General features: G+C 43.8%; 1 protein-coding gene across 4 annotated transcripts in view; it reads left to right on the forward strand.

Moving 5' to 3' along the window:
• NAA16 (N-alpha-acetyltransferase 16, NatA auxiliary subunit) overlaps positions 1-13266 on the forward strand; it is a 476406-nt gene that overhangs the window by 203513 nt on the left and 259627 nt on the right. For all 4 annotated transcript variants that reach the window (XM_069205334.1, XM_069205337.1, XM_069205335.1 and 1 more), the window contains one exon: positions 10731-10826. In XM_069205334.1, the coding sequence (XP_069061435.1) occupies positions 10731-10826 (96 nt within the window). The remainder of the gene's footprint in view (positions 1-10730; positions 10827-13266) is intronic.

Here is a 13266-nt window from a genome sequence, read left to right on the forward strand (position 1 = left end):
ATGAAGTATAAACCACCACCTTCTGACCCAGTATTTATCACGCAACAGCTGCCCCCAGATTCGGTAGTGGTCAGCGCGGCGAGGAAAAGAGCTAACTCGCAGTCCTCTGGAGATGCACCCCCTCCAGATAAGGAAAGTAAAAAGTTTGATGCGGCAGGAAAGAGGGTAGCGTCACAAGCAGCCAATCAGTGGCACATAGCGAACTCACAGGCCCTCCTCGCAAGATACGACAGGGCTCATTGGGATGAGATGAAGGACATTATTCAACATCTCCCCAAAGAACACCAAAAGAGAGCTCAGCAGGTAGAAGAGGAGGGACAGGCAATAACAAATAACCAGATCAGCGTTGGATTCAGCTGATACAGCCGCAAGAACCATAAATACGGCAATTACCATTAGGCGCCATGCACGGCTCAGATCATCAGGTTTTAAACCTGAGATCCAACAGGCTGTCCTCAACATGCCCTTCAACCAACAGCAGTTATTCGGCACACAGGTGGACACAGCCATAGAAAAAATGAAAAAGGATGCTGACATAGCCAAAGCGATGAGAGCGCTTTATTTATCCCAATACAGAGGGGCATTTCAGAAGCCTCAGTATAAGGGAAGGGGGTTCAGGCCACAGCCATCAGAGCCATCCACCTCACAAACAAAGCCCTCATACCAAACACAACATCAAAGGGGGGGATTTCGAGGGTCCCTCAGAGGGCAATTTCCCAAATCCAGGGGAAAATTCCAATCTGCAAAGCAAGCCACTAACAACAAGCAGTGACTCTGCCATCACCTTCCCCAACACACATCCCCTGTGGGAGGAAGACTGAAAATGTTCCACAATCAATGGTCAAACATCACAACAGACACATGGGTACTATCAATTATCCGACATGGTTACTGTATAGAATTCACACATTTTCCCCCAGATATTCCCCCAAAAGCACAGAAACTATCATCGCAACATCTGGAAATGTTACAAACAGAGGTGCAGGCACTATTAACCAAACAAGCCATAGAACTAGTGCCTCATCATCAAAAAGGAACAGGGGTTTATTCCCTGTACTTCCTCATTCCCAAAAAGGACAAAAAACGCTAAGGCCAATATTAGATCTCAGGACTCTCAACCTCTACACTCAATCAGAACACTTTCACATGGTGACACTACAAGATGTAGTCCCATTACTGCAACAGGGTGAATACATGTCAACACTGGATTTAAAAGATGCATATTTTCACATACCCATCCATCCAGCTCACAGAAAATACCTCAGGTTTGTTATCCAAGGGAAACATTACCAATTCAAGGTATTACCCTTCGGACAACAACAGCCCGAGTATTTACAAAATGCCTTGCCGTAGTAGCAGCATACATAAGGAGACAACACATGCATGTATTCCCATATCACGACGATTGACTAATAAAGGCCAACACTCAAAAAAAGTGTCAATATCACACACGTTATGTAATAGATACCCTACACACACTAGGGTTTTCGATAAATTATGAAAAATCACACCTGCAACCATCCCAAATTCAGCATCCTTGGGAGCTACACTCAAAGGGCGCTTGCAAGTCCAAGCCCACAAAGGGTGAAATCATTCCACACCATGTTGCCAAAAATACAGCCAGATCATCACTACATGGTCCGATTTGTGATGAAACTCCTAGGCATGATGGCATCATGCATCGCAATTGTCCCAAACACACGGTTACACATGCGCCCCTTACAACAGTGCCTTGTAAAACAATGGTCGCAGGCACAGGGTCATCTCCAAGATCTAGTGTTGTTAGCCCGCCGAACACACTATTCGCTTCAGTGGTGGAATCCCACAAATTTAAACAAAGGGCGGCCTTTTCAGGACCCTGTGCCTCATGCCATTCTCACAACAGATGCATCAATGATTGGGTGGGGAGCACACCTCAACAATCACAGTATACAGGAACAGTGGGACAGCAAGCAAAAGCAGCTACACATAAATCACTTATAGCTGCTAGCAGTCTTTCTAGCACTAAGAGCCTTTCAACCTCTTCTGGCTCAGAAACACATTCTTGTCAGAACAGACAATATGACAACAATGTACTACTTAAACAAACGGGGAACACACTCATCGCAACTTTGCCTCCTAGCACAGACAATTTGGCATTGGGCAATTCACAACAACATTCACCTAATAGCTCAATATATTTCAGGGATTCACAATCAATTAGCAGACAACCTCAGTCGAGATCACCAGGAAACTCACGAGTGGGATATACATCCCCAGGTACTACACAAACACTTTCGTCAGTGGGGGACACCAGACATAGATCTGTTCGCCACAAACCAAAACGCAAAATGCCAAAACTTCGCGTCCAGGTACCCACACCATCAGTCTAAGGGCAATGCTCTAGGGATCAACTGGTCAGGGATATTTGCTTACGCTTTTCCCCCTCTCCCACCCATTCCGTTTCTAGTCAACAAACTGGGTCAAAACAAACTCAAACTAATACTTACAGCACCAACGTGGGCACGCCAACCATTGTACACCACACTATTGGACCTCTCAATAGTACCTCACGTCAAGCTCCCAAACAGGCCAGATCTGTTAACACAACACAAACAGCAGATCAAACGCCCCAATCCAGCGATGCTCAATTTAGCAATCTGGCTCCTGAAATCTTAGAATTTGGCTATCTAAACCTGCCAAATGAGTGTATGGAAGCCATTAAACAAGCAAGAAAACCTACCACTAGGCAATGTTATGCGAACAAATTGAAAAGATTTGTTTTCTATTGCCAAGCAAAACCCATAACTCCGTTAGATGCGTCCATACAAGACATCATAGGATATTTACACCACCTACAAAAAGCAAATCTAGCTTTTTCATCCATCAAAATACATCTCACTGCAATTTCTGCCTATTTGCAAAATAGACAGACAACATCCCTATTTAGGATACCAGTTATGGAAAGTCTAAGACAAATCATACCTCCAAGAACTCCACCAGTACCCTCGTGGAATCTTAATATAGTACTTACATGACTTATGAGCCCACCATTTGAACCCATGCACTCTTGTAAGATCCAATTCTTAACTTGGAAAGTAGCATTTCTAGTGGCAATCACTTCATTACGAAGAGTTCGTGAAATACAAGCTTTCACGATTCAAGAACCATTTATACAAGTACACACACATAAAGTTGTACTATGCACAAATCCAAAATTTCTACCAAAAGTCATCTCACCGTTTCATTTAAACCAAACAGTGGAACTCCCAGTCTTCTTCCCACAGCCAGACTCAGTGGCAGAAATACATTAGATATAAAAAGAGTTCTAATGTATTACATCGACAGAACAAAAGTATTCCGTAAAACCAAACAGTTGTTCGTCGCATTCCAAAAACCCCATACTGGTAACCCTATATCCAAACAAGGCATAGCCAGATGGATATTGAAGTGTATACAAACTTGTTACCTGAAAGCTAAAAGACAACTACTCATTACACCAAAGGCACACTCCACTAGAAAGAAAGGAGCAACAATGGCCTTTCTGGGAAACATACCAATGACGGAGATCTGTAAGGCAGCCACTTGGTCCACACCTCATACCTTTACCAAGCATTACTGTGTAGATGCGTTAGCAACACAACAAGCCACAGTAGGACAGGCAGTACAAAGAACACTATTTCAAACTACTTCAACTCCTACAGGCTGACCACCGCTTTGGGGATGATTACTGCTTTGTAGTCTATGCATAGCATGTGTATCTGCAGCTACACATGCCACCGAATGGAAAATGTCACTTACCCAGTGTACATCTGTTCGTGGCATGTTCCGCTGCAGATTCACATGCGCCCTCCCTCCTCCCCGGGAGCCTGTAGCCGTTTAAGTTATAATTAAAATTGTACATATGTATATAAACATTCCTTTACTTAAGATTTGTACATACATCTATCCCATTGCATGGACATCTTTCTATTCTCACTCTATCACTCCTACCTTACCCTCTGCGGGAAAACAATCTAAGATAGAGTCGATGCCCATGCGCAATGGAGCCGAAAGGAGTCGTCACTCAGTTCTGTGACCCGAAAAGACTTCTTTGAAGAAAAACAACTTGTAACACTCCGAGCCCAACACTAGATGGCAGGAACTGTGCATAGCATGTGAATCTGCAGCAGAACATGCCACGAACAGATGTACACTGGGTAAGTGACATTTTCCATATATATTTAAAAAAATAATAATAATTGGCGGGGGGGGGGGTGTTGTGTTGTGTGGACTCTAAAAGTTAAAAAGAAAAAGTTTCTCTAGAGTGTCTCTGAACGAAATTCCACAGGAGAGTCTCTGTATCAACTAACAAAACTGTTCTTTACTCACAATCGAGGCTGATGAGCAGGTACTCAGCCGGCACTCCAGAAAATGTGGTTGCGTTGCCCTGATGGGCGGTCCCATGCTCCGAGTCCTAGCCGGGTGCACAGCTTCTGTCTCTGGAGCTGCTTGTTTTCGCTTGGGGGCGTTCACGGGGGGGTGCCATGCAGGCACGTGGTGAGTCCTGCCCTTCAGGAGCGTGCAGCCGCATGCTGGGCAGGTGCTGTGCCTCTGTCCGTCCACGAGGTAACCGAAAGAAACGAAAAACGGCACTCGTGGACGCGTGCTCCCGTCGCCTAGATGGGCAGTCCCACGCTCAGAGCCCTCAACACAGTTTATGCAGCTCCCGAAGCGGGAACTGCTCGCTCGGACTTTCCTCCGATCCTGGGGGCGTTTCACAGGGGAGCGGGTGACAGAAAGGAAAGATACAATGGCACTCCGGGATGCGTGGTTGTGTTGCCCATATGGGCGGTCCCATGCCCGGAGGCTTTCAAACTGTTTATGCAGCTCTTGAAGCTGGAGCTGCTCTGTTCTCGGGGCACGGAGAGCAACGAAAAAACGGCACTTCGGGATACGTTGTTGCAACGCCCAGATGGGCGGTCCCACGCTCTGAAGCTCCAAAATGTTTATGCAGCTCCTGAAGCTGGAGCTGCTCTGATCTGGGGGGGTGGGGGGGTTCCTTCCTGCCATGGGTCCCGGCCTTCGTGACCGCGTGGTCGCATCGCCTGGACGGGCGGTCCCATGCAGGATGGCACTCACAGGACAGGGGTGATGCTGTGAGTAGCAGCAGCGCGTGCGAGCCCAACTCCAGCAGGGGAGGCGGCAAGGCGGCGCGTTCCCCGGCCCGGTGGTTCTTCGTCGATGCAAGCCGATGAGAAGCTGATCTCAACACTCTCCGGGGTGCGCTGTCCCGGGTCGTCTGCTTTTCACTCCAAGGGACAGCGTGCTTCTTAAAGGCGTCCCTAACCCCTTGCAGGTATCCTCCTGCTTCCCCATTGGGGGGGTTTGAATGATTCAAACTCCCCCATTGGTCTTTCATGCTTTTTCACGCCCTCTCCTCCACTGGGTGCTTTTGGGAGGGGACGGGGTCACAACTGTGCGGGCACGAACATAGTTGGAAAACCGGTTTGACCGGTCCCTTCCGGGTCCAAGGCAGCCGTTATGGCGCCGGCCCACTATGCCTATTTCGGGGGCAGCCTCTACTTGACCCAGGGGAAAGGGACTATCTTGCTTTATATAGCACTTCGCCTCACTAATGCAATTTCTAAGCTCTGTGTCGCACTCTCAGCTATCACCTCTCACCGAATCTCAGCTGTTTGTGTGTAAGGAGCATACTTTTACATTGCAACTAGCAGATTGCTCTTGTGTCGAGTAAACACACAGGCAACTCTGAAACCGCTGAACTTTGTACAAGTTTATTCGTGTAGCTCAAACCCACAGGCATCGCACGTCCCGATCCTCCTTCTACACAAACCATCTCAGAGGATATCTCCCAATCCATCCCATTATAACCATAAACATTTTTAGAACATTCAACCCCAACATTCTTAAAACCATAGAACATTCCTATTTCAAACCAAACATCCACTTCATTCATATGTTTTTTAGTAGGTGGAGCAACAACAGCACATCAAACAAAGGAAGGAGAGACCAATCCAAGCCTCCTTAAACCTCCTTAAAATCTGGTGAGAGAGGTTGGTTTACCAAGTGTGTGATCAAGATGCACTAGTGCGTACACAATAAAGGTGTACTTAAAACGTACATTAATATTGTGCAAACTTCTTTTGTGTTTGTAAAACAAATTAAATACATTATTCAGTTATGAGAGCCAGTAGGTTTTTTTTTTTTTGCTGGTGGCTTAAATTAGGATGCTAAATGGCAACATTTTCAGTTTTTGCCGCAGATAGAGGAAGAAGGTAAATGGAAGTGCTTAAGTTATATGCAGGGCCACTGGAATTATTTGGCTTGAAGAGACGAAGTTATGAGGCAGGGTTGACCAATTTATGTGGCAAGAAAAGTCCAGTTATGAATTTACAAAGCCAAGAGCTCTAACTCAAGCAAATGTGAGACCTATTGCTTTGCAAATGATTGTTTTCAGTCTGCAATAGAGTTCATGATGGGAACTGTTTCTTGTGGGCATACCAAACTACATGAGCCTCATATCACCGTAAGATGGTATGGTTCACTGTCTGTTTTTGCCCAGCCCCCTGCCCCCCCAACTGCACCGCTATTGGTCTCTAAATCCTGTGTGCTTAGTGCTTTTAGGCTGCTGTGTTGCTAGACGGTGTCTCTGGGCTCTCGCTGCGTAGGCTTGTGTGAGGAAACACTGTGGGGCTGGTTTGAAACATCTTTTGATTTCCTCTTGCAAGCACTTGTAATCCTTTAATGAAACTAGTGCATGCCACTGGCAGTAACATTGTGAATATTGGATATCCTCTGCCCCAAATAAAGTGGGTCGCTCTGCTCCCCACTTCCCGTGTTCCTCTGAAGCACGGTGTGCTTCTCTGCACCCCAGTGCAAAATGTTATGGTTCCTGACTATTTTTGCCACCCACCCTCCCTCACCTATGCCGCTGTTGCTTTTGACTCACTACAGGCAGTAAAGCAGACCTCATAACAAACCTCGATTCACAGAGGTTAGTTTACAGCCAGATGTTTCCTGTCAAGCACATTCCTGCTGTACATTGAGTTGACCCTCCCACTGCTATAATCTATGCGATGCCCCCGCGGCCAAACATCTGCTGGAATGGCAAAGCTAGTTAGCCATGTATTTCAGATGTTTATTAAAGTCCATTGACAAAGCCAGCAGCTCTCTAATTCCTGAGACCAGTTGATTTTGCCAATGCTTGTTTTGTTTTCAATTGAAATTCACGATAGGCAGTTTCAAAGTCTAAAACAGTGATCCAAACCTTTTTATTAGTACATCGCAGTTGTAATTTTACTAGTGAAGAAGGGGTTAATTGAAACAATAGTGTTCCAGTTTGAAGAGGAAGCCCTTACTATATCCTTTAAAATAGGGAATCTAATTTTAACATTCTCATTGGGTGTTTTAAAAACTTGATAAGCTGCTTTGTTCTGAGTAGAGAAAATGTCATCCTTATTTTTGCATGACTCTCTTACTGATACACAGAATGAGGATGGATGGAGTGCTGAAACCTTTCAAACACTCACCCTCAGACACAGATCTGGGTTTAATCCATCTATCATTTGCTCACCATGCCACCACAGTTTGGACCCAGCCATATGCCCATCAGTCTTGACCCAGCTCCCCATGAGAACAGTCCAGCCTGAACTACCATGCCAGGTCCTCTGTGGACTGGAAAACAAGCATCCAGGGACCGGTTTCGGGGTATCAACCCCCCATCAGCCAGGCTAGTTTGAATCCAGTGAGCAAGGGTCCTGCTTCTGGCCATACCCTGGCCACTTATGGCGACTTTAGCAGCACACAAGGATGATGGACGGAGTTCTGAAACGTTTCAAACACTCACCTCCAGTCACAGATCTGGGTTTAATCCATTGTTCTTTTGCACACCATACCATCCCGGTTTGGACCCAGTCATATGCAAATCAGTCTTGACCCTGTTCCATTTGATTTAACCCTAGTTTCAGGGTGGTACCAAAAATATGCAAAGTGCGCCTGCGCGACTAAATAGTAAATATTTTGATAGGTCACGAACGCTGCTGCGATCCTAGCGAAGTGTCACGTGTGTCCGAATGTATACGGGGTAACACTCGACCCATATAAGTTTAAGAAGTGGACTACAGAGAGTGTTGAAAAAAACATTGGTCAGGGCAATGGGGATATTGAGGAATAGGTATAGAAATCGTGAGAGAACCACCATTTTAATTATGGCAATCTGCACCGCCATGGATAACGGCAACTTAATCCAATAGTCAATCTGAGTCGTATGTTTTTTGACTGTCCGGCCATAGTTAATTTGGATGACTTCAGTGCTATCCCTGTGGAAAAAAAATGCTGAGATATTTTAGGGGGTCTTCGCATCACTGTAATGGGTGTTCAAGGGCACAGGGGGGAGGCGGGATGGGGGAATAGGTGTTAATGGTGGGTTCCTGACGAAAACTAAGATATCATCTGCATAAAGTGAGGCCAGTAATGACTCACGGTGAAATCGTAGACCTCAATCTAAATGACGTCTTTTGAAGTGGCGGACAAGGAAGTCCATAGCAATGATGAATAGAAGGGGAGAAAGAGGGCAGACCTGGCGGGTGCCCCGTGCTAAGGGGATATCACACCTTTGCCCCGCAGGCACAAAAGTGGGGCTGTATAGAACAACTTGACCAGGTCTCTTTCCGGTGGATACTTTCTGCAACTGAAGATTCTTCTTTGCCCTCCCTTCTTCTCCTGTGGAGTACACTTTTGAGATTCTAAGAGCATCACAAGTTAGATTTTGCACACTGTCACATAGGTAGTATGTCTCGTCTGATCTGCGTCTGAAGGCATGGAAGAGTTCTTAGGAAAACCATCATCAGTTTGGAGTGGTTTCACCTAGATCCATCTCTGTGCCATAACTTCCAGAGACGGTGAGGTCGTTGCAGAGTCCGAAGGAACAATTGCTATGAAAAGTTCCTGAATCAGTCTGGCACCTGTGGGAATTCAACAGGCGAGGAATCTGTGGTTAGATAAAAGCATCCCCTAGAATGAGTGCACATAGACGGTATGTAACTTGCTTATCAAGATCTTAGCAATGCCTAAATGAGACTTCATGACCTCAAGAGGATGCTGCAATAAGAAAGTCTGGTTTTCCTCTAATCTGACAAAATTAAGATCGCAATATAGATAAACTCAAGAGATGAACCCTAATTAGCTGCTCGCCTCACTTTGAGCTTCCATCCCTAATTAATTTGATTTGCTATATCTTCAGAATAAAGTTTACCACCGTTTTTATTCAGCTTTATTATGCAGCCTTCGACCAAATTACTCTATTTTGCAGTGGTCCATTTTTACATGTATGTGAATGACACAAGGCTGATATTTGTGCTCTCACAGCACACCAGAACAGACACTGGAAGCCACTCATTTAAATCTATATCCGCTCGACTCTTCTTCATCTGTTAGTGGAGTGGACAGCTGGAAATGTTCTCAAACTTATTCACTCCAGCATATAGATGTTCTTCATAGTCTTGATTAGAGAACTGGTGTCTGGTTGCCACTCTAGGATGCCCCCTTCTCCTTCCAAAGGTTTTTGTAACTTGTGCTACATTGATAGCAAACACGTGTGAGCTGATCTTTTCCTGCGATTAAACAGTTTTGACTATTAAAATTCTATCTTTCTAGATTCTTTTGAGATGCTAATTTACCCAGCTGCAGTATATTTAGAATTTGGCTGTCCTAACTATCCAGGCCCAAGTATACTCCCCTTATCTAATGAGCTTTGCACTGGTTACCTATTTGTGTGGCAGTGCTACATATTGCAGCGTCCATCAAACATAGGGCTGTTCATCAGAACTCCCCTTACTTTTTGATGCCCAAATTTACATGGTGTGTTTTTTGCATGAACCCTTCTTTCAGCACGATAAGCAGTGATTGGTGTGCCTAAGTCCAGAACAGCTTGATGTAGGAACAGAAGTTGCTTGGTGGCAACTTCCCAGTCTCTACACCTAACTATGTCTTGAAAAATCATGAAACATCTTAAAAGCTGGTTATTTGTACACTCTGATTTCTTCCACTCTGTCTTGTGCTAGAGTACATGTAATCTGTTGTGTTATTGCTTGGTGCCATGAAGCTGTGGTGAACATGCTTTGTATAGATTAAAGAAACACATATTACCTCAATTGTGCATGTAGATTAATGTTTACAGCCTGTGCATTTAATGACCAATCGTTATCCATAACTGAAACTGATCTATGCAAAGTATATATGATAAAACATTTTCATCTATTTATCAATGACGTCTTGTATTTTGTGTAGGCATTCTGACATTTTAAACTCTAGATTAGTTAATATACCTAATCATACAGTTTTCCAGTGACTTATGTGCTAGATGTTAGCAGTCTTGTTGGAAAAAACTGAACTACTGTTTCTGATACTTCATTCATCATTCACAAAAATATAAACGATTTGCATTTCCTCACATGAGTAAAATACTAGTTCTTTACAAAGGGACTTACTTCACCTCTTTGATTTTATTACCTTTTCAGTACAGTACGATTATGCTTGAGAGGGCCTTTAAAATATGTCTGGAAAGTGCCAGTGCTAATGTATGAGAGACATCTCCAACGGGAATTTAGGTATTTGAAAGTCTAATCAAAATGTGAGCACTTTTCTAAATTGCTATCTTTTTGAATGCATGTTTAATAATGCTGTTCATGAGTCTTGTATATTGCTGGATTTTAATATTTTACATATGACTTTTGCTTTGTGGATACCAGGTAGCATAGATGACATACTTTGGATATATGATGAAGTCAGCAAGAAACATCCTAGAGCTGTCTCACCCAGAAGATTACCATTAAACTATGTTTCAGGTAAATTACAATTAAAGTTAAATCACTACTTTGCTATTATCAGCTGTTACAAGGAACTTCGTTTAAAGCCATACCTGTTGTGTACACTTCCTAGTATACAGCACCCAAAGATAAACTTCTCGACAATGCCTCAGACTGGAAGAGTTTAATTTTGAAAGCAGCAGATAAAGCTGAATTTTTAGAATCACAATAAACACGGACACTGATATTTCATGTATTGAGAGCAAACTCATAAAATGCATTTGACAGCAGAACTTTATAGGGACCATCCTAGCCGCGTATGTTACACGTGAACATTTTACAAATGTTTTGGTAAGAACATTAAATTCTAGAATGACTGATGAACCAACTGGCCACTGATATTTATTGTAGCAAATGCACACAATTAATGCATACTACCCGTAACTCAAATGCAGCTTAAAGAACACATTTGACCGGTGTTAATGTGCATCACTCTCTTGTGGCCCCATTTCCTAAAGTGCATTTTCACATCTTCAGCCTTATTTCCTTTTATAGCATTTTACACAAACCTGGGATGTTAAAAATAATAGTATGGTTACTTTTGGTGATGAGTCAAATTATAGTGTTTATATTTAAATTATTTAGATCCGGGATATTGAAAAGTTTGTGTTTGCTGTACCTTCTGTTACAGCTGTTATCTCTTGCCAATATCTGCTGTGGCATGTAGGTCATGACTTTCAACTTCAAACAGGTCATCTGAGGCATCCATACTTCCATGTTGATAATTTGAGTTCCATAAAATTGGGTAATAGTTACACCTGTTCACTGCAATGTTTAGATACAGCAAAAACTGTAGCATGAATGACCATATAAAAAATATTTTCACACTTTTGATAACTCAGAAATCCAAGGCCCTGTGGACTGCCAAGTTTACAGGTATTGTTTTTCGGCTGTCTTTTCTCATGCTGTTCACCTGTATTTTAAGTAGAATGTGAAGCAGGTCAGGTCCTGCATGCCACACATGGAAATTTGGAATTGATCCATGGAATCTCTCAGGGAGATCCACAGAAGGAATATATGAGTTGAAATATTGCAAATTGATTTGCTCTGTGGCAGGTTAGACATCTGAATAACTCCAGTTAAGTGGAGAGTTGAGTGTTGAAGAGGCATATATTTGGGAATTAGATCTTCTACGTTAAGAACAAATTGCTGCTTTCTGTGGTTCTACAATTGCACTTTTCCATCACTTCCTCAGCTTTCATTAAAGTCTCTTATATCCACAACTTCAAGAATTCAGTCTTTCTGAAGGACTCTTCTGGCCACAGATACCTCAGCTCAGAATAGTCCACAGGTTGATTTTCAGAAACGTTTCTCTCCCACATGCCGCTGGGTGATGCTGTGTGGCTCCATCTAAACTCAGTAGCTCCCTGGAATTGACGAAGTGGAGCTACATATAAGCATCACCTTTGTATGTTGAGGTAATTTGTTTCCTTTCTGCACCTTCTCACACAAATCCAGTTCTGCTTCCAAAATACAGTGTGATAGGGAATGATGTCCTCTTCTACTTCAGATGTCCAACCATGATGCGTCTTTAGAAAGCAAATTTTAATCAGGAACCAGCATGAGATGTGCCTCTGGTGTTTGCGATCGAAACTTGACTCAAAGTTGTGTGACAAATGTGCACTCATGCACCTAAAGACGACCAGGGACCGAGAAGCAAAGCTGTATGTTGCCAACACAAGAAGCATTTGTGGACCTCGCATAGGTCCTGCTGTCACTCCAAGTTGATGGTACTGGCTTGCTCCTGAGTCTGCTCCCGCAAAAGGTCTGCTTCACTGTTGAAGTCCACCGATAAGTCAAAATCAAAATCCAAACGGAAGCACAAGAAAGGGAAGCAGGACTTGACCTTATCTTGGCACCCTCAAGGGTGTCAGTGTTTGTTGGTCTTCCCCTAGATCTCCAGTTGCAGAGCCGAATACCCCATTGATCTTGTGCACCTCGAATTTCCCAGACTATCAGCAATATTGCAGCAAATTGACTCCTTTAAGGAGGCTGTGCTCCAGATATGTTATGTTTTTGTGGGTCAATGTAGCATACCTCCGAGGCCCAAGCATACACCCAGTGCCAGTCGGCTCACCACCAAAGAATCAGTCTTCTGTGATGTCTGACCCCATACCATCTCTGGCACAGACCTCCATGCTGGCTCCGCTACCTTTGTCCGTCTTTCCCCTTACGAAAATCCAACCGGCTCTGGATGAGGATCAGGTGCTGATTCTGTTGTCTGACCCCCTCAAACTAAATTCTGTTCAATCCCTAAAGCACAATTTGCCTGATTCTAATCCACTGCTTCTTCTATGGTGAATACATCATCAGAGGCTTCACTTTCATTTTGGCTCTCATTCTGAACAAACTTTTCCACCACTTAAAGATGATGATGCTCTGGATGAGGATGATTTACCACCTCATTATGATGCTGACA

Source organism: Pleurodeles waltl, chromosome 8 (genome assembly GCF_031143425.1).
Source record: "Pleurodeles waltl isolate 20211129_DDA chromosome 8, aPleWal1.hap1.20221129, whole genome shotgun sequence".
Classification (NCBI taxonomy): Eukaryota; Metazoa; Chordata; class Amphibia; order Caudata; family Salamandridae; genus Pleurodeles; species Pleurodeles waltl.